The sequence below is a fragment of the Malaclemys terrapin genome, chromosome 3, assembly GCF_027887155.1.
Source record: "Malaclemys terrapin pileata isolate rMalTer1 chromosome 3, rMalTer1.hap1, whole genome shotgun sequence".
In the NCBI taxonomy this organism is placed as follows: Eukaryota; Metazoa; Chordata; order Testudines; family Emydidae; genus Malaclemys; species Malaclemys terrapin.
The window spans coordinates 72,167,112-72,193,679 of NC_071507.1; the positions used below are offsets into that span (position 1 = coordinate 72,167,112).

The 26,568-nt window shown below is 39.1% G+C and overlaps 1 protein-coding gene across 1 annotated transcript; it reads right to left on the reverse strand.

The window, feature by feature from the left end:
- Positions 1 to 25,380, reverse strand: EXO1 (exonuclease 1). The gene is made up of 14 exons (XM_054023451.1): positions 25,282 to 25,380; positions 24,679 to 24,852; positions 22,646 to 22,765; positions 22,178 to 22,301; positions 20,503 to 20,640; positions 19,537 to 19,749; positions 17,164 to 17,351; positions 16,214 to 16,310; positions 11,216 to 11,444; positions 8,445 to 8,694; positions 5,644 to 6,133; positions 4,868 to 4,972; positions 1,929 to 2,119; positions 1 to 388 (listed from the first exon to the last, which is right to left on the reverse strand). Exons 2-14 carry the CDS (start codon positions 24,837 to 24,839, stop codon positions 244 to 246), a joined length of 2,451 nt encoding a protein of 816 aa, XP_053879426.1. The 5' UTR covers positions 24,840 to 24,852; positions 25,282 to 25,380; the 3' UTR covers positions 1 to 243.
- Between the last annotated feature and the right edge of the window lie 1,188 nt (positions 25,381 to 26,568).

Genomic DNA, 26,568 nt, shown 5'->3' on the forward strand with positions numbered 1-26,568 from the left:
TTGAAAAGGTTTTATTCTAGTCAGTATAAAACTGTACCTTTCATTTCACTTTATATAAAAGATGACAAAAAAAAAATCTATATTCAGACAAATATACAGCTCACATCCAAAATATAGTCTTTTCATATTAGTATACGATATCCAGAAACAATTAATTTTACTCTGTCTCCCAACAATCTATGTGCAATGATTAAAATGTATCCCACTATGCAACAGAGAGCTGCCTAAGCAAATGACATCAGTTCATTGGAATATTGCTCTCTGAACATGACTATACTCAAGTTGATTGAAGATTTCCTCTTCTGTTTCTGGAGTGAGCTGGATATTATCTTTGATTGGAGACAATGGGTCTGATGACTTTTTACAAGACGGGAGCTTTTCAGAGTCTCTGCAAAAAAGAAGACAAACAACCACGTACAATTATGCACGTTGCATTTTCTAATCACAGAACTATAATATGTATGCAAGTATGAAGAAATAGAGGAATGAGCACAAGATTGGAATTCAGGAAGCCCAGAGTTTTAATCCCAGTTCTGCCACTGATTTGCTGAATACACTGGGCAAGTTACTTCAACTCTCTGCTCCAGCTGTCCTCTGAGGAAAAAGAAAAGTTACTTATCCTATAGTAACTAGAGTTCTTGGAGATGTGTTGTCCATATATATTGCACTCTTGGTATCCATGAACCTGTGTGCTTCAGATCAAAGTCTTTTGGCCCACAGTGTTTATTGGGTTCATGCATCCACCTTAATTGTCCTGGTGCTCCAGTACCGAGGGTATAAAGGGTGGAGCTGGTCCAGTTGCAACTCAATTCCTTCACCACAACAGAATCCAGATGGACTCCATACTAGTGAAGGAGGAGGGCGGGTAACGGAATACATATAGACAACATATGTCAAATAACTCCATTTACTGTAATGCAAGTAGCTTTTCTTCCTTTGAGTGCTTATCCAAATGTATTATGCACTTGGGGATTTACCAGAGGTGATTTGGTGTGAAAGTGGTGTACGTTCTGAGTCTACTTAAAAAAAAAAAAAAAAAAGGATTGTGAATCAGTTCTGACAAAAGAAGCATCAGACCCTCGTCACATCTACCAAGAAGTAGTGTTTATTGACAGTAGGGATTGAACCTCGAGTAGTTGCTTAGCAGATGTCTGACAGGGGCATGCTTTGCAAGGAGGCTGCAGAAAGTGCCGGCGCCCTAGTGGAGTGAGCCCTTATCTAAGCTGGGGGAGCTAAACTAACTAATTTGTAACAGAACTCAAAACCACTTGGATAGTCTCCGTGCTGACGTCTGACCCCTCATTCTGTCGGCCAATGCTACAAATAACTTAGGGGATGATCAAAAGGATTTGGGCCTCTGCAAATTAAAGGATAGGGCCTTACGAATGTGCCCTACAAGTACAAAGCCTAGTCTCTCCTTTATTAGAATGTGGTTTAGGGAAGAATATTGGCAGATGGTTTAAATGGAAGTCCATAACTACTTTTGATAAGAACCGTGGCCACTGGGACCTGCGGGCGGCCCTGCCTGCGGATGGTCAACGTAAACAAAATGTCACACGGCCCGCCAACAGATTACCCTGATGGGCCACGTCTCGAAGGTTGCTGACCCCTGTAGTACTGCATTATATGAAAGCACACTAGGGAGCTCTGTGTGCGCACCAACAGACTCTACACTGACATTGGGAGAAAAGAGGCAATGTCTCATGTCTGTAGAGACAAGTGGGAATGTTTTTCCACTGTGTGCCTGCACATACAGTGATCAAAAAAACCCCAAAACTTTCTTCACACCTTCAGGGTATATTGAGAGTACAGAAATGCTGTTATTTCTCCTCACAATTCCAAAGGGGCTAGGGAGAAAACCAGGGCGGCGGGGGGTGGGAGAGGTGGGGGGGGATCAATTTTTATAGTAAAGAGTTAAAGCAACTCACCTTCTAAATTGGAAGTTTTTCCAGAGATCACTGATTGTGACCTGCAGTCCTGGATTATTTTCAGCATTGTGATGATTTTTCTTCTGTGCACTTAGTAGTTTCTTGCTTAACCCACTGACTTTAGCTGGCATCAGTGGCTTGAGTTTTGTCATATGTGACCTTACAAAATTGGATCTATGCAAACCAGGAACCTGTAGGTATAAATACTAAATCATTACAAAGCTCTGGCAGAAATGATTATGAGCAAACACTATGGGCTTTATTTATTTCACACAAGGGTTAAAATAAATAAAATTGTTTTGCTGGAAAATGTAAGTAGTGTTTGCTTGTGCATACAGAAAGGCACTCAACTTGCTTTGAGGATATCAAGAGATGGAGAATCCACCCCTTCCCTTGCTAGTTAATCACCCTCACTGTTAAAAATTTCTGCCTAATATCTCATTTGTTATACATATATTTTTATTTCGAATTGCTGCCTTCTCTTGCTACTGAACCATGATGGACTTCTAGCAAAAGTTGCCCCCTTTCTCCATTGTGAATCATACCTTTTGGTCATCTGATAAAAACTCTTCTTAAAGAACACTCAATTTTCATTCACATTTTTCTCCTAATAACTTTTCCTCAGCTTTGGGATATTAGCCCTTTTGAAGCAGCAAGTATATATTTTTTGGGGTGGAACTGTCCTCTGTCCATTTTGACTATAATTAGGGCATGATCACTTGTCCCTACACAACCACTCACTTCCAGTCCAGTGATTAATTAATCTTTATCCATCATAATGATGTCCAAAATAGTTATCTCAAACTGAGGGAAATATCTTGTGTGTTAGAAAACCACTTATTTTTAGAAACTAATGATGTTTTACTTGTGTCAGACAAATGAATTACTGAATGTTATGCTTGTGACAAAGCAATGAAAATAATTTAAACTTTTGAGCACTAGGATTTTTGGAATTCTTCTATAACAACTTTCTTTCTTCCCAATTCTTTCACTTTCATTTGAGTTCTCTATCAAAAACTACACAAATCTGATCAGTCCTGTAAAATGATAATTTAGTATTCACAAGAGAGGAATATCTAAAGTGTTCAAGAGACTGATATTCAGGACTACATATATGTAATTACATACAAATAAACTGTATTAAAGTTATTCAAGTTGCAGAGTCATGTGGCAAACAATAAAGGTATTAGAAGAAGGGTGCAAGAATATTTTATAATAAGGAGGGTTAGGCAACCTAAATAGAGGGGTTTCTAGCAGCTCACCCTCTACTCAAGGCTGCGACAAACTCCCTGCATCTGTTCCTTTCCAAAGAATTCTGAAGTCAGTGTGAAGACACACACATCAAAGTAAAGCATATTTACCCCTTCTTTTGCTGCGTCTAAATTAGCCTTTTTTAATCTAAAAATTTCCACTGTTGCTACCGCTAGTTCAGCTCCATCAGCAATAGCAAAAAGTGGCAATGCCATTGTAGAAAGAGCTCCAAGATCCTAGAGGGCCAGTTAATTCATATATATCTCCATAATGACGATGCATGGATTAAATTTTAAATTAGAATCACCAAGCCAGAACATATACATTACGGAACTGAAGGTATCAGGGATTCTCAATTTGCCCACACTGAAGATTACCCCCCCCCCAAAAAAAAAAAAAAAAAAAAATCGATAAAAAATTATTTTTAAACAAGGATGCAAAATTGCTTTGAAAAGTATAACAGTGGTGTTATAGAAACTTTACTTTCAGTCCAATCACAGCAGCATAATGGTAATATCTTAACACCCTCATAATGGGACTGATCCTGAATTTATGAAAGCGTCTTACACCAGACTCATCCTCATTAATTAGGCTTTGTCTCTGTTCACCGATCAGTAAAACATTACTGTACCAATACCAAGGGACCCTGAGTTTCTTGAAACTTTTTGGATATGTTAAATCAAAGGTACTTATATGGCTTCTGCACAATCTTTAATGCATTTATCCTCAACAGTTCTGAGAGACAAGGAAGTATTACTACCCCTGTTCTACAGATGGGGAACTGAGGCACATAGAGATTAAGTGACTTCCCCAAGAAAGTCACACAGGAAATCTGGAAGAACGGAATTGAACCCAGATCTCTCAACTCCCAGGCTAGTGCCCTAACCATTCCACAATCCGCCCTCTCCTCAAAGAGCCATATGTCATTCTAATTAAAAGTACACATCAACATTCTGAAAAAAAAAAAGAAAAAAAAAAAAAGCAAGAAATAGACTAGAGAATAATCCAGAAGGAAAGGAAAAGTTAAAATTTCTTTACATGGAAAGCAACCCAATAACCACAAGGTGTCACTATTATTACAAGGAGTGCATGCAGCACAGCTGTGGTGTACGGATACTTGTGATTTTTTTATATTTATAAAACAGTTACTTGCTAAAAATTAGTGAAAACTAATGCTATGTCTATTCTAGCCAAAGACACCTTGTAAGTACTTTTCTGGCTGGGGTGGAGGGTGTGCAGGGGAAAAAAAACATACTTATCAATAAAACCAGGCAAAGATCTATTTATAGATTGCTTGTCTATTCATTTACAACGTAGCTGTAATTTGTAATATGCACAGGAACTTAATGTTCTTTAAACCAGTTAAAATCTTAGAAATGTTCTGGACTTTAGTGAAGGAACATGGTTAAAAGAAATGTGGTTAAAATCCCACTACAAACCATGGGCATGTTAATGGTTCTAACCAGGGTTTATAACCAGGTCCCCTGTTTCAGTTGTATTTGTAGTGTGAATGAGCACCAGGAATGACAAATTAGAGAAGTGCTGTCATGCCTTCTCTGGTTAGCATATACTGGTGCCTGAAACCCAACCTGACTAAAGTCTTACAGTGAATGAGTGTAGTGGTTTACCCAAGACTTTGATTTTCAAAATTCAATGGAGGATACATTAAAATTAAAGAAATGTTATACCTTGCTCCTTAGCAGTGTGTTTTTTCTTTCAGTACATACAGTGGAAAATAGGGGAGAGCTCCGAGAACTTGGATCGTCACCTTGCTTTAGTCTGCAGTCAGATTCCTTTGGGACAAAAAAAAATATTTTACATCATTTAGATTTTAAAACTGGCTTTTTCATAACAAAATAATTTACATATTATACACACACACACACACACACACACACACTTTACAACATTTTAAAAGCTTCCCTGAAAACCTCTGCTTGTTTTCACCGAGCAATACTGTGTAAACATATGGACATTGAAAGGGACTTCTTCAGTGATTGGTAAAAGCAGATTCAGAAATCTAAAGGCATTAGTCATCTTAATCTTACTCTTTGCATGAGCAGCAATGGAAAAAACTGAAAATATAAACTAAAACTAGGAATTATTTTGGGGAAGTTTTATAGCCTGCATAATAGAGGTCAGACTAGATCACAATGGTCCCTCCTGGCTTAGAATCTGAGAATCTATGAAAATAAAAGACTGACTCAAAGAGCCAAATGTCAAACTAATATGCCAATCCATGCTGCACACACTTCCACCATACAGACAAGTAGCTTTTGTCATTAGAAATTAAATGTATTCATAGGGTATTATTATGAAGAGGAGAGTCAGATGGATAACTACTGTAATTAATGTGACCTGTTTGTAAACGCGTGAGACAGTACTGAAAATATTACCCTAAACCCTGATGAATTAGTCCACATTACCAGTACAGCTGAATTGAAACAAAGCTAAATTTTCTTACTTCTGCATCTGAGTCTTTGTTAGACACCTGCGATATTCTTGAGACGTCCAAGCTGCTTTCTGATAGTTCACTAGACCCTTGAGACTGCGAAGAATACTCCATTTCCAGTAAGGGGGAGGATTCTTCATCTGACTCATCACCTGCTGCATTGCTGACAGTATGTAATCTAGATATCTCACAATCCTGCGACGCCATTTGATTGTTTCTCTGTCGGTGAAACTGCTGTAACCGCAGCACACCAGGAGATGGGCTGGGTGTGCCAGGACTCTCTCCAAGGCTTCCAGACCAACTGAAACAACTTCTTTGTGTTTCCACAGGGGATGATGAGATAGTTCTTGTAAATTTCCCAGTCTCCAAACACTGAGGAACAGGATCTTCTGTTATATTTTTAGTTTCCTGGGCCTGACAATCCAACTCAACATCCTGTGATGGTTGGGCAGTTTCATTCTTTGTTGTACAATCAATCATATTTGTGGCATGGCAGAAGAACCTAACATACATAAAATGAAAGATACAAGGGATAAGGAGGTGTGGGGAAAAAAAATCAATTTTGCAAATGAAAATGTCATTTTCACAATCACAGCAATTTTGTTTTGGAAGTACTATTTACAACTTTATAGGTTCTAGCTCAATGGAAGCAGCAGCAGCAATACCAGTCACTGTCTACCCTTTCAGTCATCCTATTGGAACTACACTAATCTGCATTTTGAGAAGCCCCAGTGAGGTTTGCAAACAAGTAAGGCCACTGCAGGATCATACTCCTCTCAGACTAACAGGTCTACCTCCTCTCTCATGCCCTGGCCCCAACAATACTGGGTAAGCTGTAAGATGGCGCTACTGACAGCTACCCCCATTCTTAGCTAGACCTGCCACCCTAGTGCTGCACAGATAGTGGGGACAGGCAGACTAACTGCTTTTGTGGTTAAAACATGAAGCTGAGACCCAAGAGACTTTGGTTCAATTCCCAACTTTGTCACAGACTTGTGTGTGACTGTGGGCAAGTCACTAGGACCCTGACTCTGCAAACATTTATGTACATGCTTAACTTCGAAGCTGTGAATAGACCCATTGACTTCACTAGGACTACTCATGCTTAAAGTTATGCACATGCGTAAATGTTTTCAAGAGTAGGTCCTTACTCTTTCTATGCTACAGTTCTCTACTTGTAAAATGAGAATAATACTTCTCTAATGCCCTGTGAGATATGATATCATTAATGAATGTAAGTAACTCAGACAGTTTGGTAATAGAAGCCATATACATACTTAACTGGTTGGATAATTTTGTAGGAGATTACTACAGGAGTGAGCTAGAATTCATCCAGCCCTTTCAACTTCGGCAGTTACTACTAGGGACTGCTGCCACAGCCTCATTTAAGCTCTCTCTGACATCGAGTTCCACCTTTGGGGAAAACAACTGGCAAACCCTGGTTTCTGGAGTGAGATGTCAAAGCTGGATGCTGTGCAATTCTAGCTCTTGTACAGCCTAGCAGAACCACAGGACCCCACGGATATATTCGTTAAGAACTTTTTCTGAAACATGCTCTCCAACATTTAAGTGCAGTAATACAATTTATAAGTTAAAATGGTTTGCTTTGGTATCAATTATGCATAACAGAGGCACAGAAAATGAAAAGACTCTTTGCAAAGCTCAGAAAAGGTAGGTTGTGAATATGCTCTTCCAGGATGAATTGCTTCTATCCCTGGTATAACACCGCAGCTATTTTTAGAATTGCTATTGCATAATCTGGAAATTAAATACCATCAATTGCTAATAAACTTTTATAGCTATAGCATATTATAGCATGGAAGACTGATAAAAGAAAAATAATTCTGTTTTACATCAGTCTTGTCATACTCTGCAGTTTCAGTCAAAACTAGACACTTAACTATATGCCCCTAATAAGTTAGACAGACTTCCCCTTCTTTTCCAGGATTAACAGGAAGAAATAACCATACAAATACGGCAAGAAAGCCCAGCATCAGATGTGTAATGCCAGTTCACTGCAGCCACACATTGTCTACTTTAAGAAATGCATGCAAGCAGATACAAACAAGCCTCAAAGTCAGACTGACTAGGCTCTGGATGTAGCCTGCATCCATGAAACTTGGTTGGGAGACTTTAGAATCCTTGTGTTGTTCCATTTTATATCCTCCTAAACTGCTCAGCAGACTACAAGCCGATGGAAGACAAGAGAGGAAGTTGGATTGGCATCAATATTCTGTTAATCTCACAAAAAATCTTAAAATGAAGGAATTCAAACAATATGAAACCAAAATCAACTGGGATTTTCCACTCTTCTACAGAATCCCACAGACCAATGAATTCATAAAAAAGAGCTGAAACACATTCAAATAACATTGCAGCACTAAGTGCAGTTAATACACATCACAGTCTTCACATTAAGTCTAGTGCTTAAGGAGGCAGCATGGTTCAGTAAATAGGACACTGGATTAAGAGTCAGGAGACCTGGGTTCTACTCTTGGTTTCACTCCTCTTCTGCTGCTTGACCTTGGGGAAGTCACGTCACCTTTTGTTCAATGGTTTCTGCTCCCACCTTTTGTACATCTATTGACGTTGTAAGTTCTTTGGGCGTGAGAACTGTCTCTCGCTATGTGTTTGTACCATGCCTAACACAAGGGGTCTCTGATCTCCATTGGGAGTCTTGAGGCACTATTGTAATACACATAATGAACAGTAAAAGTAAGAAAATTGCAGTGTTAAATTCTTAGTATTCCATAAGAATTTAATCTTGACATTTTTATATTATATTACTCATTAAAATGGTGATTTAAACATGCCTGCTTCTAGTCCCTGGAACAACAATAGCACCGCTCTCTTCATTTTTTCTCTGCAGAAAGGAAGCAAATTTGTTCCTGACTTTAGGTTGGGTGTTTGAGCTCTCTTTATTGAGAGAGTCCCCTGAAGCATGAATCGATGACACTGCAGAGACGCTCTTCTGTGGTTCACCATCTCCACTGTTTTCTTTCTTGGGCTTTTTCGCTTTTGAAAACGAATATTGACTCAACAGATCTCCATCTGACAACTCTTCTAAATAGAAAGAATACAGTTCTCATTAAGTTTAATATCATTGTAGAAATGCCCTGTAGAATGAACTCTCCCAGCTGGTAAGAAATGAGCTGAATTGAGCATTATGCCATTTACCATTGTAACAAACCTGAAATGCTGTTAATTTCAGACTGGTGTAGACATTTAGGAGATTATGGTCTTTAACACAAATATTGGCCAGTAAATTTATACTTGTCTAGTACATGTTCTTACAAGTAACGCACTACAAAGTGGCCTGTTTCACAAATCATATTAGGATAAAATTCCAAAATTACTACTACTACTCATTTATAAAAACACTGCAAATGCAGAGTATTTTCTCAGAGTAAGAAGCATTACCTGCTTCATTGAGTACATAAACAGAGATAGACAGGGGACAACAGTTTAGAAAAAGGAGGGCACGAGGAAACTATTAGTGAGGAAAACAAGGTAGAAAGGATCACTGAAAGAAACCATACTGAAGAGAAAAAGAGATCATGTGCTTGGATAACAAATACTGAAAGCCTGTTCCAAGCATGACAGGGGGTCTAAAACCAAGAAAGGGACAAAGTGATCAATAGGGACAGACTGAGAGAAGCATATGGAGCTAATGAGGGCTGAGATTTAAACAGGGTGAAATTATGTAAGGCCTTGAAAGTGAGACTAAGGATCTTGAGTTTGAAACAGTAAGCAAAAACAGGCCAGTGAAAAGATGCAAGAGTGGAGAGTAAATCTACCTAGGAAGCAGAATTTTTGATAACCCAGAGAAGAGAGGGAAGAATGTCACAGTAGTCAAGACAAGAAGTGACAAAAGCTCAGCAGAGGCATGGATAGCAAGAGGCTGAAGCTGTGATAAATGAGGGGGCGAGGGGGAGTGGAAGCTCCCTTTTATGGACACCCAGCCAGTAACTATAAAATCCCTCTTAGTAGCTATTCTCTAATTGCTCTAACTGTAAAGGGTTAAAAAGTCTCACTGCTATGCATAGGTAAAAGGAAGTAAGTGGGCACCTTACCAAAAGAGCCAATGGGAATGCTAGAACTTTTTAAAATTTAAACAAGACTCCCCTTTTGTCTGTCTGTGGTTGTTCTCCAGGGGGAGAGGCAGACAGGGCAGAGCTATGCTGTAAGAAACTTGGGGCCAGGTATGAAAAATCCTCGGTATCATACCTAGAAAATACTCATTTGAAACCCCAGATATGTACGTAGATCAGGAAATGTCTAGAAAGACGCAATTAGGTTTCTCTCTTTTTATTTCTTTATGGCTTGTGGACTCATCTGTGCTAACCCCAGGTGCTTTTGTTTTATTTGCAACCTTTAAGCTGGACCTCAAGAAAGCTATTCTTGATGCTTAATCCCTGTAGTTGCTAGATTTTGAAAAAAGTAATAGCTTGAGTTTTCAGACGTATTTTTTTTTTTTTTTTTAATAAAATTTACCTTTTTTAAAGAACAGGATTGGATTTCTGTGTCCTAAGAGGTTTGTGCACATGTTGTTTAATTAGCTGGTGGCAACAGCTGATTTCCTTTGTTTTCCTTTCTCGGCTCTTCCCCGTGGTGGGTGGGTGCGTGTGTGTGTGTGTGAGAGAGAGAGAGAAAGGGCTTGAGGGTACCCCACAGGAAGGAATTCCCAAGTGTGCCTTCCTGGGCTCTTAAAGCGGTTCTGCACTTGGGTGGTGGCAGCGTCTACCAAGCCAAGGTCAGAGAAAAGCTGTAACCTTGCGAGTTTAATACAAGCTTGGAGTGGCCAGTATTAATTTTTAGAATCCTTGCAGGCCCCCACCTTCTGCATTCAAAGTGCCAGAGTGGGGAATCAGCATTGACAGAAGCCGAGGACACAACTCCACTGAAGACACCAGATAGACCAAGCAGAGTAAGAACAGAGAAGTGCCATTTTCACTTAGCTAGCAATAGCTCATTAATTACCTTGGTAAGGGTAACGTCAGTGGACTAGAGGGCAGAAGCCAGATTGAAAAATATAATGGGAAAATTGGAAGACAGAGAAAAGTCCCGAGGCAGTGGGAATAGACAGAATGCTCAAGGAACTTGGAGATGGAAAGTAAGAAGGAGTAGCATATATAAAATTTTTGAGAACTCCTCTGCATGAATCCCACCCTGTGACTGGTGGGATATTTTCTAGTGCCTTATGAGCCATTATAAAATAAACAAAAACAAACATATCATTTGAAATAGATTTTTAAAAATAATTTTAAGCAATGTAATTAAAAATTTGGCAGGATGAGATTTCTAACGAAATGGCTTAACTTTTGAAAATCCAAAAGCAAATCAGATGAAACTTAAATATTACTGACAAACATATAACTATAACGCCAATTGTTACTTAGTTTTAGTATTTTGTCTCCTCAGTCTTGCAACATGTTTAAACCACACACACACACACACACAAAATTCTTCATATAAAAATATACTGGAGATAGAATTCTCAACCTCAAGTCTTCAACTCAACTAAAAAAAGGTTCTCCTTTTTCCCCCCTTTCTGTCCTGATAGTTTTTATGTAAAGACACATACCACTTCTTGATCTTTTGACTAGTAGTTCCTTGCTTGGAAGTTTCAGGCCTTTGATATTAATTATCTTCTCAATGCCTTTGGTAGTTGATTTCTCTAGCATACGCGTGATACATGTGGTAATGTCTGTGTTATGACCAGGCTTGTAGTCTCTGCTCCAAATGCTGTTTACACAGTATGGCTTCTGACTAGCAGCTCTATCATTCCAGCCACGACTTCTTGGCCGTGAAGGCTACAAAAAAATAAAAAGAAGAGAACAAAACATGTGTTGAGAGAAATTTATTCAACCTAGGATTCCCCACTTTAGTGTATCAGGATGATTTGACATTTATACAACAGCTACGACAGACATATCTGCTCTTCATTCACATTTTCAAATACTTTCCATATAAATTAATGTTTGTGTTGCCACATCCCTTTCACTTCAGTGAGGTGTAATTGACTGCTAGTCTAAGACAGATATAAAGAGGCAGCACAATCAAAACAATTTTAATTTCTGTTATAAAAGCAATTAATTTGAGGAAATATTTTTTATTGAGTTAAATACAGTAAATGTGACATTTCAATAATTTTTAGAGTTATATTTGAACTAGTTACTTCCATAGGTAGGCCTTTAATTAATCCTTACTGAACCGATATGGAAATAGATGTTAAAAAGTCAGATGGTTTGAAGCAGTTTAAGATTTTTAGTTTGTGCAGGACAACTAGAAGTATGGAGACTTAAGTAATACTCCAAGTAAAGTGATGCTGTCTTTCCTCTCTGGACACCTAGGTCCAAATTTTGCATAGGATAAAAAGTGCAGGGATTCTAGTGTAATCCTCAGAATACATACAGCCAAGTCATAAAAAACATTAAAAATGTGGCACAATAAATATCTGCTGAAGAGTTTCCCAGGACTGGAAAAGGGGCATCTCAGGTGAGGAAGGAAGAGCATTAGCAGTACCTTGGAGGAAAGTTGACAAAATGCCATCTTCTTTCCACTACCGTTAGCCCCTCACTTTCACAAGCAATACATTTCTACATCAAAATGAATAATATAAACACAAATTTATTTTTGCATATGCCCAATGTAGGATACTTTCCCTTCATTTACTCAGACCAGTGATTCTCACCATCCTATGTCAGTTGCAGATGTCACATGACAAAAGATGCCAATGAAGATTATCTGTTCTGGATGTTCTAACCAATCGATTTCCTTGTCTCTCCACCATCCCTTGTAAACTGAAAAAGTATGCTTCCTTTGACGAAAACAAGGTCAGTGGACCCTTTTTCAGCATTTATGGTGTGCAAGTGCCATTTCTTAACTTGTCATCAGAAAGTACTTTATGCATTATATTTTTGAATAACTATGATTATGGAAAGATTTTTGTACCACAAACAAGAACCTTAATCCAGGGATTGAAAGTTCCTGGTATATTCAGGTCTTGACTAGCAGCAGAAAAGCTTGATTGGTCCATGGAACCATAAGGTTTGCGATCTCACAAACAATTAGAGCAAAGAACTACAGTTATGCATACCATAGAAAGCTGGGAACGTTATAAAGAAGATTCTAGTTCTGGCACTGCATCAACCAATGCACCTTAAAACTACATAATTTGATTTACTTACTATCTTCCCCTTATAATTTCAATTGTAAAATGTTTCCAACAGCTACCATCACAAGAACTGGTATATTTAGAAAGGGTTTTATTTAGGGCTGTTGATTAATCACAGTTAACTCACGCAATTAACTAAAAAAAAAAATAATCACGATTAATCACACGGTTAAACAATAGAATACCAATTGCAATTTATTAAATATTTTTGGATTTTTTCTACATTTTCAAATACATTGATTTCTATTACAACACAGAATACAAAGTGTACAGTGCTCACTTTATATTATTTTTTATTACAAATATTTGCACTGTAAAAATGATAAACAAAAGTAATAGTATTTTTCAATTCACCTCACACAAGTACTGTAGTGCAATCTCTTGCTCGTGAAAGTGCAACTTACAAATATAGATTTTTTGTTACATAACTGCACTCAGAAACAAAACAATGTAAAACTTTAGAGCCTACAAGTCCACTCAGTCCTACTTCTTGTTCAGCCAATCGCTAAGACAAACAAGTTTGTTTACATTTACAGGAGATACTGCTGCCTGCTTCTTATTTACAATGTCACTTGAAAGTGAGAACAGGCAACACATGGTACTTTAATAGCCTACATAGCAAGGTATTAACATGCTATATATGCTATACATTCGTATGCCCCTTCATGCTTCGGCCACCATTCCAGAGGACATGCGTCCATGCTGATGATCTCATTAAATGTGTTAATTAAATTGTGACTGAACTCCTTGGGGAGAATTGTATGTCCCCTGTTCTGTTTTACTCGTATTCTGCCATATATTTTATTTTAGAGCAATCTCGGATGATGACCCAGCACATGTTCTTTTTAAGTACAGTTTCACAGCAAATTTGACAAAACGCAAAGAAGGTACCAGTGTGAGATTTCTAAAGATAGCTTCAGCACTCGACCCAAGGTTTAAGAATCTGAAGTGCCTTCCAAAATCTGAGAGGGACAAAGTGTGGAGCATGCTTTCAAAAGTCTTGAAAGAGCAACACTCCGATTTGGAAACTACAGAACTTGAACCACCAAAAAAGAAAATCAACCTTCCGCTGACTCAGATGATGAAAATGAACATGCATCGGTCCGCTCTGCTTTGGATTGTTATTGAGCAGAACCCATCATTAGCATGGACGCATGTCCTGTGGAATGGTGGTTGAAGCCTGAAGGGACATATGTATCTTTAGAACATCTGCCACACAAATAGCTTGCGAGGCCAACTAAAACAGTGCCATGCGAATGCCTGTTCTCACTTTCAGGTGACATTATAAATAAGAAGCGGGCAGCATTATCTCCTGCAAATATAAACAAAGTTGTTCAGCCAATTGCTCAGACAAACAAGAAGTAGGACTGAGTGGACTTGTAGGCTCTAAAGTTTTACATTAACTGCATTCAAAAATAAAACATTTTTTGTACATAATTCTACATTTGTATGTTCAACTTTCATGATAAAGAGATTGCACTACAGTACTTGTATTAGATGAATTGAAAAATACTATTTCTTTTGGTTTTTTTTACAGTGCAAATACTTGTAATCAAAATGAATATAAAGTGAGCACTGTACACTTTGTATTCTGTGTTGTAAGTGAAATCAATATATTTGAAAATATTGAAAACATTCAAAAATATTTAAACAAATAGCATTCTATTATTGTTTATGTCATAAACATACAGCTAAAAGTAGCATAAAATCCCTCTTTACCCTGTAATGGGTTAATTCCATTTACCTGTAAAGGGTTAAGAAGCTCAGATAACCTGGGTGACACCTGACCAAAAGGACTAATAAGGGGAGAAAATACAGACCAAAAACCTTCCCCCACAGATTTGAAAGTGTCTGTGGGAGCCAGCCAGGAAACAGGGCAGGGGAAAATATATCTGAACTAAGCATCTAGTCTTGCAGAAATAGTAAGTAATAGCAGAAAAGAATTTCGTTAGATTACCTTTTGTTTTAGCTTGTGAATTTTTCCCTGTGCTAAGAGGGAGGTTGTTTAATCCCTGTTTTTGTAATTTTAAGGTTTTGCCTAGAGGGGAAATCCTCTGTGTTCTTGAGTCTTTTGTTATTCTGTAAAGTACTTACCATCCTGATTTTACAGAGGTGATTCTTTTACTTTTTCTTTAATTAAAATTCTTCTTTTAAGAACCTGATTGATTTTTCATTGTTCTTAAGATACAAGGGTTTGGGTCTGTGTTCACCTGTAGCAATTGGTGAGGATATTATTCTCAAGCCTCCTCAGGAAAGGAGATGTAGGAGCTTGGGGGATATTTGGGGAAGGTAGGGCTCCAAGTGGCCCTCCCTGAATGTTTGTTTAAATGACTTGGTGGTGGCAGCATATTGTTCAAGGCGGAATTTGTGCCTTGGGAAAGTTTTTAGCCTAAGATGGTAAAAATAAGCTTAGGGGGTCTTTCATGCGGGTCCCCACATCTGTACCCTAGAGTTCAGAGTGGGGAAGGAACCCTGACAGTTTAACAGCACGATTAATTTTTTTTTTAAATCAGTTTACAGCCCTAGTTTTATTGTTATACCAGCTGAAGGGTTAAATCGCAGCATTCAAACAGCACAACATTATTCTAGCTCTTGCCATTCATGAGCTGTCAATCAGCTGCTAAAATCATATTCAAACTGAAGTGTGTGTGTGGGGGAAGATAGTGACAAAAAGGACTTTTTTTTAAGTGAGTTTCTTTTGATTATTGAAAAAATGGCTTCAATAAATTTTTAAAACCTTCCACTAGTGGAAAAAGTTTCCACCTTCAAAAAAACCTAAAATGGCTCATAATTAAGTAAAGAAGGTAGTACAGAAAGAATACCTGATATCTTTCCCCACAACTTAATTTCATGAGGCTTCTTGACCCCAGAAAACTGTTAATAGTCCAAATTCAGGAAAGCCTTTAAACAGATGCTGAACTCCCACTGACTTCAAAGGGATGCAAGCACAGATTTAAGTGCTTTCCTGAATCAGGGTCAGTCATAATGACAGAATGGGCATTAAATTGTTATATATTACTAGGAGAGGAAAACACAAAAGATGCTAATAAATATGAACTTTAAGCTTTTTAGAACTACTGAGAGGTTTTTAAAAATATTGGCAAAAAATATTTCATAAAATTAGATGTCACCTACATTTCAGAATCCAGAAACACTTTTCAAAGCACTAGTCTTTGACCAGTGATCAAGGGGGAAGTAACCCCCTCCCCCACAAAAAAAAAATTGTATTCTGTTGCTGCTTGAGCCTTACTATTATTCCAGACTCCTTATATACTATATACAACTGTCAGAACACCAAACCAGCTTGCACTCCTTGACACAGTTCTAGATAACATTCAGCCATACCTTCGGAATTGCAAGGAAAAGTATGTCAAAATCCTATGTTGAATGTTTTTAAAATGTTACCTGCGAAGCCTCAGGGTTGTAGTTATCAATTTGTTCCATTGTATCGATATCTTTATTGCCAAGAGCAATTTGTAAAGCAGTATCATCATCAATATGTCTACGTCAATCAAATTAAGGGGATATATATCTGAATATTTGCATTATAAATATAAAAGTGTGAAATTACAACTTCTACTCTAATTTCTATATTAAAATGTTATTAGAATAATCAAAAAAAGTTAGTGTCCAAAGAAGAATATATACTGCTGCACACATTGCTCTCCCCTGACCTCATTCAGTAGCGGCACTTGGCAGTCCTGAGTGTACAGGTAAGTCACAAAACAGTCCAAAAAGAAGAAATAGTTAGTCACTATTAGGGAGAGCCAGCAGGAGAAATAGTGGTGGCCCAAGAAAATGAAAGTCTCTGTCACTCCCCACAGCAGCTTGGCAGGTGTTTCAACGTTGGGAGCTAGTTCTTAATGACTCCCTCCTTTCGTACTTGATTTCTTATTCCACCATGCTGGGAGTTATAAGAGGAAGACAGAGGATGGGGAAATGCACCCGCTCTCACAGGTAAATTATCTCCACACAGGTTAGGACCCTTCCTGTGTTGATGGGAAAGTTACAATGTGTATTATCTTAACACCACCCACAGTAGTCACTGTCTCAAAGAAGTCAAGACAGTTTAAAAAAAAAAAAAATTCAGTCTAAAGTTAAGTCAAGGAACATTTTCTTTAAAAAGCATATTTGTGGTTTTAGAACCAAGGGTATTTCCAATTACTGGAAGGTTTTTCCTTCTGATGAGCGCAATGCTTTAAAAAGTTAATGGAAGACAGACTAACTTTTGGTAGGCTGACTGATCAAACAAAAGCCTCCTGTATAATAATGGAGAAAATTACCAAGGAAAGGAAGAGAGGAAGCCCACTGTGCCACACCATTTCCCCATTAATATGCCAGTGCACAAAGGATACCGCCCTGCATAAAGTAGTGTTTCTGGATCAACGTTGTCATCATAAGCATTCAGAGGAACAAGCTTCCTCTTGATTGGGTCAAAAACCAATTGATAAAGGAAAGTATTATTGGCTCGAATAAATCCCTCTATGTACTCTTCCGATACAGTTATATTCATCTTCAGATACTGCCCAATTTTCTTAATAACCTGTCAACAACAAAAAAAATATGTTGCTTTCTTATCACTTCCAGACAAAGGAGATGCAATACCATGCACGTCTTCAAAAGTATTATTCCAGATATTCTTGAGGAGATACTCTGTGACTATATGGAATGTTGTTTTGAGCAGAGGGCAGAAGGAGTGGGTGGAACACAGTAGAACAACCTTCCCAGAAACATATATCTAGACAATTTTATATCCAAATATCCTAGAAGAATACATGGAAAGCTGCTGTTAGCAGAGTGGAGAAGAAATGGGTGGAGGAGGAATGTAATAGAACAGCCTTCACACAAACATGTATATATGGACAAATCGTGCACACACACACACACACACACACACACACACTTTAAATGAGCAAACAAAAACCTACATTTAGTGACAATTAAGGTTGTGGCAGGACACATTCTATCCATCCAAAACCTTAAAAGCAGGGAAATAAGAAATTAACAGAGGGATTTGTGCATTACTTTCCACCTTCATATTCCCTGCCACACTAGTAATAACATGCTCCAACCCTCCATAAGGCTTTCATTTCCATCTCTAACAGATACCATTAGCAATATATACCCCATCTTCATTAAGGTTTTGCATTAGAGTGCGAGTTTGATGAAGCTGAGGTATAACTAAATTTATCCTTTATTCTAGTTCACCCTCCTCTCTTCCACTTTCAAACACACAAAGCTAAAAAAAATTAAATAGAACAAAAGGAAGGCTCTTAAGCTTTCAGAAATCCTTTGCTAGTTATTTTTAATCAACAAGAATACTGACTTAATATTTAAATAGTTTCTCCAATATATATATTGGATTTAGGTACTTTTTTGGTGGTTCCTGTGAAGTCACTTATTGGTAGTTAAGTCTTGAGACAAGTTTCTTGAGAAGGATGCATTTCAGTATATGGGCAAATTTTACCCTCCAAAATCCCTCATGTTTTTCAGTTTAGAACACCAAACAGATAAGACAGTGAACATATTTTGGAAGTATGTTTTCTGCATTCATTGCAATTACTCTTCACAGTAATTCACTGCAATGAGAAATCTGAATGCTGTTTCACACACTATTGGATCAGTATGCTTATTGCTCAGTTACTGGCTTGTGATATTTACAGCTGAAATATGAGATATTAGCAAACAACAGCTCTTCAGGTGCACGTTTCACTATTTAAGCTAGGTATACTTAGTTTTGTTTGTTTTTTTAAATACTGGTTTGCCTAAACAGTGGAAACTGTGATTAAACAATGGAAAATCTAGAAGATTTCCTTCTGATATTAAGAAAGCTTGATGAGCAAGCCAAACATGTGCTACCGATAAATTTGTGAAATAGAGAAAAATAGCACTTCTTAAAACCTCCAAGATCCACATCAAGCAGAGCCCTTAAGCGAGTGCTTAACTTTAAGCAAACGAGTAGTTCAACTGAAGTTAACGGAACTTTGGTTTGCTAGATTAGGACTACTATGCCTTCAAAATAACATTGTGAGGTTCAATGTTTATCATTCCTTAAGAATTCTCTTCTTCCATATTGCTCACAAGAAATTAATATATAAATATGAAGAAAATACAATTCCAAGCTAAATCTATTCTCTGGATCTCTCAATGTGCCAGGTTTATTTTAGGTGTAAGCTCTGTGGGGAAAGAATGGTCTTCATTTTTATGTCTTGTAGTGTCAAACACATTGTTTGCCCAGGATAATGATGAAAAAATAAGCAGACGTGACTGAATACACGTAGGGAGCAGAGTAAGAAGGTGCCACTTCTTCCATCAGTCATTCTTCCACAGAAGAACCACATTTTAAGTAGTTGAATCTGGCACAGTCTGAAACCAATTTAAAAGTTGTGGGCTGGTTTTCTGGCAATGTGACAAGGAGTAAAAGATAGCATGAAGGACAATCAGGTTTTGAAAAATCTGTTCACATGCACTATATATTCTTGAAGAATCAGAATAAATCGCATTCATTTTATTTAGGTGTTGAGACACAGTTCTCCAATGCTTAAGCCGATACACTGTTTTATTAATGAAACACACCATTCTCCAACATCAGTGAAATATTTCCTTCGATAGGTAGTTAAGGAGAACACCCTTCATGACATCCAACCCCTCAGATTTTTTTTCAATAAAATGTTAGTCATATATAAAGGCTTTAGAAATCCTAAAATACAAATCTGAGCATACATTACCTTAATAATATCAGGATTACTAGCTAGTTTTAATAGCTTGCATGCCTTAGCTAACCCAATTCCATGAAGTGATGGAAGGTAGTCACAACCAGAAAGAATGCACATGTAACGGAATTTCTCTTCAGTAAATACATCCCCAAGCTGTTTACACTTTCCTAGTCGAGCCTGATCGATCTCTAGTCCATTTCCAAACTTGTCAATTTTCAGAAACACCTTGAAATAAGAGAGAGCAAGTAGTAACATTAATTCTCATCTCATTGTATTTTATGCACATTGGTGAACTAAATTGTTTTCCCCTCAAACATGTATTACATTATTAGCATGTGAGGTTTGCCTTGCCTATTACACTTACTTTCAGAAGACTAAATTCTAGAAGGCACAGTGTTGCCTGCCAGAAACTCCACAGCCAGTAGAGGAAGTATTCGTTAGTGTGTGTTTTGAAAGGAGCCAAGGAACAAAGGACAGCCTGCTACACACGCCTTCTGCAAAAAAGCTATGGATAGGATATTTTAGGATGGGTTGTAAGCGTCAGTATTGTGGTCAAAAAGTTGTGTGTAGGCTTCCTAATCCAGCAGTAGCATCTGAGCATACATCTATTTGCAGATTCCTGCTTCTAGAATATGGACACGCATTAATATTGTAATTATTAGGGGTTTGGTGGTTTTTGTTTGTTTCAGTTCATATTCCAGAATATGAGCATCTTTGGTGCACGTGTTTTGCTTTATTTGTTTGGAAATCATGTACTACATTGTGGGCACTACTAAAGTAAATATTTATTAGTTTGTGGCGCTTAATGGAGAAACAACAAGATTGAATTTGACCCTTAATCTCTGTGTCCCAGTTTCCCTATCTGTGACAAGACAATAACTGTACTTATGTACTTCACAAGTGTGTATGGACAATTAGTTTGTACAATGCTTTGAAGATGCAAAGTGAGATGTAAGGACTATTTATATTTTTCATTACCTTTTTACACCCAAAAGCCAGAAGATCTGAGTCCTCTGTAATTATAGCTTGTACTATGCCAGTCTTATTAAGATAGGCCAACTGAGCATCAGCTTCATATGGAGCAACAACACAATCAACTCCTTGGGCATGGGCAGCCTGTACACAAACAAGCGTGAGAACAATGTAAGAACTCAATACTATTATTTTTGGACTGCAGCAGCATCTAGGCTTCAGTCAGATTTAGGTCTTATTTTGCTAGTCATTAGGGATACAGTTTTCAAAAGTGCCTAAGTGTCTTAGTAATATTCTGCATTTTTAAAAATGACTTAAGTACTTAGAAACTTAAGTCCCATTGACTTTCAATGACACTTAGGCTCCTAAGTCACTTTTGAAAATGGAAGTTAAGCAGTTTTGAAAATTTTACCCTGTGTAAGCATATAGTAACAACAGTCAATACTCAAAATAAAATAAATAAATAAAATAAAAAAATCGTACAGTCTGAAACCCCAATCTTGCAAATCACTGTGTTGGGACACTGCCCATTGAAATCAACGGGCCTCCACTCACGCAGACCCATTTGAAGGATCTAGCCATAACATTTTAAAAATAAATCATTTCACAACATTTGCATATAAATAAGATTTCCTACAATAAGCAACAGAGGGTCCTGTGGCACCTTTAAGACTAACAGAAGTATTGGGAGCATAAGCTTTCGTGGGTAAGAACCTCACTTCTTCAGATGCAAATTTCCTACATTGGCCACCAACACTAGCCACACTCATTGGATCTGACCACAACTGTTTATGCTTCCATTCCAACCATATTTTCTGCTCAAAGAAAGAACATCTGGACAAATACAAGACTGATGAAACTCTTCTGTGACTGAGAATTTCAAAGATTGATTTCCTGGGCCATTTTTTAAGTGATCATAATTTTCCTATATATAGTTGTTTGCTAACTATTAAAAATACAAAACTACACTATTTCCTCCCTGTCATTTATTTATGCCAGTGATACTCAGACTGAGGCTCCCGAGCCACAAGTAGCTCTTTAATGCATCTCCTGCAGCTTTTTGCAGCACATGATATTAAAACACAGTGTGATTTAATTATTAACCAGTCTAAGTTATTAACCAATCAAGATGCTTTTACTATGTTATTAACCAATTGTAGTTGATAAAATAATACTTGGTCAGTCATTTTGCTGTGAGAATAATAAGATTTCCTGTGTCATACTGTCTGGATATGAATATATAGTACTATAGTAAATGAAACAATAATTCACATGACGGTGGCTATTTTGGGTAATACTGATTGCTAATTTGGTTCCTGAAGCACTGAGGTCTGAGTATCACTGATTTATGCTAAATGTCAAATGTGAGAGGATACTCAATGGTTTAGTTAAAATTGCAAAGATATCTGTGAATGACTGTCACGTGCCAATTAAAAGAAGTCTGGCATAATGAAAAGCAGAGTTGAATATGGTAGATTTATCTGTCTGCTGTGCTGAACAGCCAAAAATGTGTCTAACACATATATCAGGACATCTTGTACGATTATATGTTGAGAGACAAGTTTCATGTAAATATGGGCAATGAAAAGCAACGAGCAAGATATAAACATAGTGGAAAAGCTGCCAACAAAAACTGTAGATGTCATTTGTAAACCTACAATAGAAATAATTAACAACTTACTTTGATAACTTCATGAGCCATACCATGGGTAACATTAACACTGCGCCCAAAACAATCTCTGGCTTCTGATAATTTCCCCTCACGAAGTAATTGTTTCCCCTTCAGAAGATTAGCCTGTCGTTTCCTGCAGGTAATAAAACAAAAAACCCACCTCCCTCAATATGTTATTATTCTCTGAGTGCGACCCCCTTTATAAATTAAAAACATTTTTTTATATTTAACACCATTATAAATGCTGAAGGCAAAGCAGGGTTTGGGGTGGAGGCTGACAGCTTGCAACCTCCCATGTAATAGCCTCGTGACCCCCTGAGGGGTCCCGACCCCCAGTTTGAGAACCCCTGCATTACACTGCAAGAAGTGTAGAAACTAAAGCAATCTTTGATAAGCCCAGCCAAATTACCAGTTTAAAAAACATGAAGCATAAGCACACAACTGGTCTAATTTATTTGCAAGTTGATCATTACTTACTCTCTTCGAGCTTTTTCCACTTCCTTTTTAGAAGGCAGGGTACATCCATCAAATACTAGAATTGGCTTGATCCCAAATGACAAGAGCATATCAACAAGTTTCATGCAGAAGACTACATATCTGTAAGAATATATATATATTTTTTGTTTTCATTTTATGAACTGTGAAAACATCCGTCGCTTGACAATGAAGCTTAAACCTTAAGACTACCACATATTTTTAACTTGCAGGAAAAACAAAAAAAGTTGATAATTAGCATTCAAGGCTGTCAGTGCGTTATAAACCTTTTTTTAAAAAAGAAAGAACAGAACATACACACATTTTTACTATGAAGAAGTCCTTATCTCCGGTCTCCAGCGAAGACCAGTCCACTATGAACATTATTGTCTATTATGCTGCTTATTCTTCTATACAAATAATTGTCTCTCTGAAGAATAAGTTAGACTTCACTGCAGTGCCAAATTGTACAGCATTTTGTAAACTTTAGCACAGATTATCTCCCTGATGCCTGTGAGCTGAGTACATGATGCTCAAACGGAAAGGGGATGCATATTCCATTATCCTTTCCTGAAACTCTGCAAATGACCTTCTGGTGGAGCTTTATGGTGTTTATGGAGTGATGGAAGCTTACCATTTATGTTTGCCACTATCCACCCATCACTCCAGAGGGCTGTGCTAAAACTACAAGAAGCAGCATTAAACTTGGGAATTGGGATCTGTGCCTATATCCACCCTCTCCCAGAGAAAGGAGAGGTTATTATGACCAAGAGCAGGGTATGACCTTGCCATAGAGCAGAACTGTGAACAACCCTCAGACAGAAGGGAGGACAAAGCAGCAGCCCAGAAGGGACAACCCACCTTCACTGGTCGCCAAGCCCATCTTTTCTGGGGAAAAAAATTTGTAAGAGATTCCAAGGTAATCTGCTGATGTTTCTTCAGTCCCCTGATCTCATTGGTATTTCTATGGAACTGTACAATTTGGTCCAGTATGTGTATACAGGGATTATTTCATTCTTACAGATGTAGTTGCCTTGGCTGAAAAGCAGCAGCCTTTATACAGCACTGAAAGCTATATTATTAAAAGTGCATTACAGCATTTTTGACAGTCATATAATATTTTTTAAGTTTTTTCTAACACATAATATGGGACAGTAGAGAGAGCTTTTACAATGAAATAGCTAGAAACACTTCTTCTGATGAGATAGACACTGGAGTAACTGAATCATCAAAAACTGGACCAAAAGGAACTGATATAATATACACCATTTATGAAAGAGGGGCACGTCACATCAGAGCATGACAGAGGTTTTGACTAACACCCAAAATAAATCAAGCTTAGCCCAAACTGCCTAGTTTTGATTAATTTCCAGTTAAAAATCACTTACTTGAATAGGTATTTCAACTTAAAACTTGCCTCCAACTCTCCCAGAAGGTTTGTGAATCTTGTAAAATTCAAAAGCAGGCATATTTCCTTGGGATTCATTATGAATAATGAACAATATATAATAATAAATAATATATGTTGTGCAGGGTACTTCTGTGCAGGAAGAGATTGATCTCATGCACAATATGGGGTGCCAGAATTACTAAACATTGTTATGTCATTCTGTCACATAAGATTGTTTATGAGCTGTCATTTTTGTATCAGATGACATACTGCCAGTGGCACAAGCTGTATTATAGCTAGGACACTTTTCATTTTCATACAGTACCTTATAGATGTTATTAATAAAAGGCACATTGAAAAAACCCCTCTCCTGTCTGACTTTTTTAAACTTACTCTTGATATAAGCAACACCAAAGGGGGGGGGGAATCTTATTTTCAATGTTTGTGTATTTGACAGCAATTTGTATATGTAGACTCAGTTTTGCTATTTCTCCATTTGTGCATGGTTATAAAGCCACAAAAATGAAACCCTGTCAGTTTTTTAAAAAATGAGAGTTAAAAGCAGTTTCAAGTTGGCAGTGTACCCTTACTTTGTAAAAAGGCTGAGAAACTCGGGGGGGGGGGGGGGGAGTTAGTGAAAGCTTACTGGTCAGTGGGTTCTCCTTTGGCTAGTTTTTCAGCACAAGCATAGGCTCCTTTGTGCAGCCAGCAGTAGGTATCCACAGCTACCACTTGCCCTTTGTATTTCTTCACATGAGTAGGTTCAGCTGCCTCCTTGATAAACTGGAGCAGGCCGTGGATTCCCATGGTGTTGCTTAAACTGGAATCAGGAAAGAGGGAAAATGGGACACAAAACACGTTTGCTCGCCCTGCATTAGGTTTTAATCTTTGCCCAAGGCCGATCGCACGAGATGGCAGGCGAGCCAGGGAAAGAAAAGCACCTGGGACCAGTGCAGCCTGCGACGCTCTGCGATTGACAGTAGAGCCACGGGGCACAGGGAGATCCAAGCTTCGGCCACCCGAGGCGGCCGAGACCGGCCCCCTGCCCCAGCTCACGGGAACGACAGCCACGCTGAGGAGGCCGGCGCCCGTAGGGAACCGGGGCCCCACGTCCTGCCTCGATCCCGGCCACTGGAGGCGCCGGGCGCTACGCCCCGTCTGGGGCCCTGCCAGCGCGAGGCCCCGCTGGCCCCCGTGTCACCCCCTCCAGCAGCCCTGGGGGACCCTTGTCCCGCCCCGTCCTCGGCACCTGGGGGTGTTCGGCGGAGCCGCGAGACGGTCCCTTCTTCCGGCTGAGCTGGCTCCGTCCGCTCAGCCGCGGGGCGCGCGGGAGTCTGGAGCACTTTCAAGCAGCGCGCGCTCCTGGCCTCGAGACTCCGCCCCCCACCCGCGGAGCCACTAGAGCGCGGCCTGGTGACGAACAGCCCCTCCCAGCATGCCGTGCGGCGCCGGCTGGGCGTGCGCCGGGCGCGCGGCGGAGCGTTGCAGGCTGGGATATGTAGTCCGCACTGGGCGCGAGGGCGGGACCCTGCTGCCCGGCAGGGGGCAGCTTCAGCCGGCTCCGGTATGGGCGGGGGCGCTGGGCTCCGGCCGTACCGTGATCAGGGAAGGGCATCAGCTGGGCCCGGACTGTCAGGCGCCCGCTAGCCCCACGGGGAACGTCTAGCCCGGGTGCAGAGAGGGCTTAGGGTGTAAACGTGCCCCACGCAGCTCCCTGCACCCCCAGCCGTGCCCCCCCCCTCCTCCCGCAGCAGCGTCGTTCCCCTGCCTGGCCAGAGCCTTTCCCTGGCGCACCTAGATACTTACTGCAGAATGGGGGCAGCCTGCTTGTCTCTGCGGCGTGTAGCTACAGGTACCTTACTCGTGCTGCTACTAGGGGTATGCAGTGTAGACCTAGACCTAGTCCCAGGGCATTGGGTTAACAGATTGCACCATCCCACCCCTCCCCTCTTCCCAGGCGCACACACAAAGACCACCCGCACCCAGCAATATGCCTGGGGGAGGTGGACAACATTTTTCAAAATCTGGGGGGAAACAGGGAATTTTTAAAAAATTAAAATAAAAATGAAAGGGGATTGTTTATAAAAAGCTGGAATTGTTCCTTCTTTTTTGACCAGCTCTCCTGCTTCTCCCAGGACCAGCACAAAATCTGGCCCATTCCTGTCATCTGGGCTACACTGGAGCTCCCCATGGCAGCAGAAGTCTAGCTGCACACTGCACAGACTGTGTTGCAGGATCAGAGCCCGAGACAGTCCCTGCCTTGAGGATAGTAGAGAAATTTACAAAAAGGGTAAGTTCGCTTTTTGTCTATCAGCTTTTGGGGCTGCAGAGTAATGTGCACAAACTTGCAATCCTGAGGAGCAGAAACATGCACTATTGACAGTGATGGGTGATGCTTCCCCTATCCAGATGTCCACTTGTTGCTAGCACATAATGCTAGGAAATGTTTAAAGGTTTAAATGTTTAAATGAATTTTCCAGGAGGGAACGAATTTAAGTAAATAAAAATAGGGGAGAACAACATAGAAATAATTGTT

Excerpts from the sequence above, each read along its gene's own strand:
- EXO1 (XM_054023451.1), bottom strand. The coding sequence starts at position 24,839 with ATGGGAATCCACGGCCTGCTCCAGTTTATCAAGGAGGCAGCTGAACCT. Across the intron at positions 20,641-22,177 it reads TGGCTCATGAAGTTATCAAA|GCTGCCCATGCCCAAGGAGT; the intron begins GTAAGTTGTTAA and ends GTTTGTGTACAG. Across the intron at positions 4,973-5,643 it reads ACAAAGACTCAGATGCAGAA|GAATCTGACTGCAGACTAAA; the intron begins GTAAGAAAATTT and ends TTTGTCCCAAAG.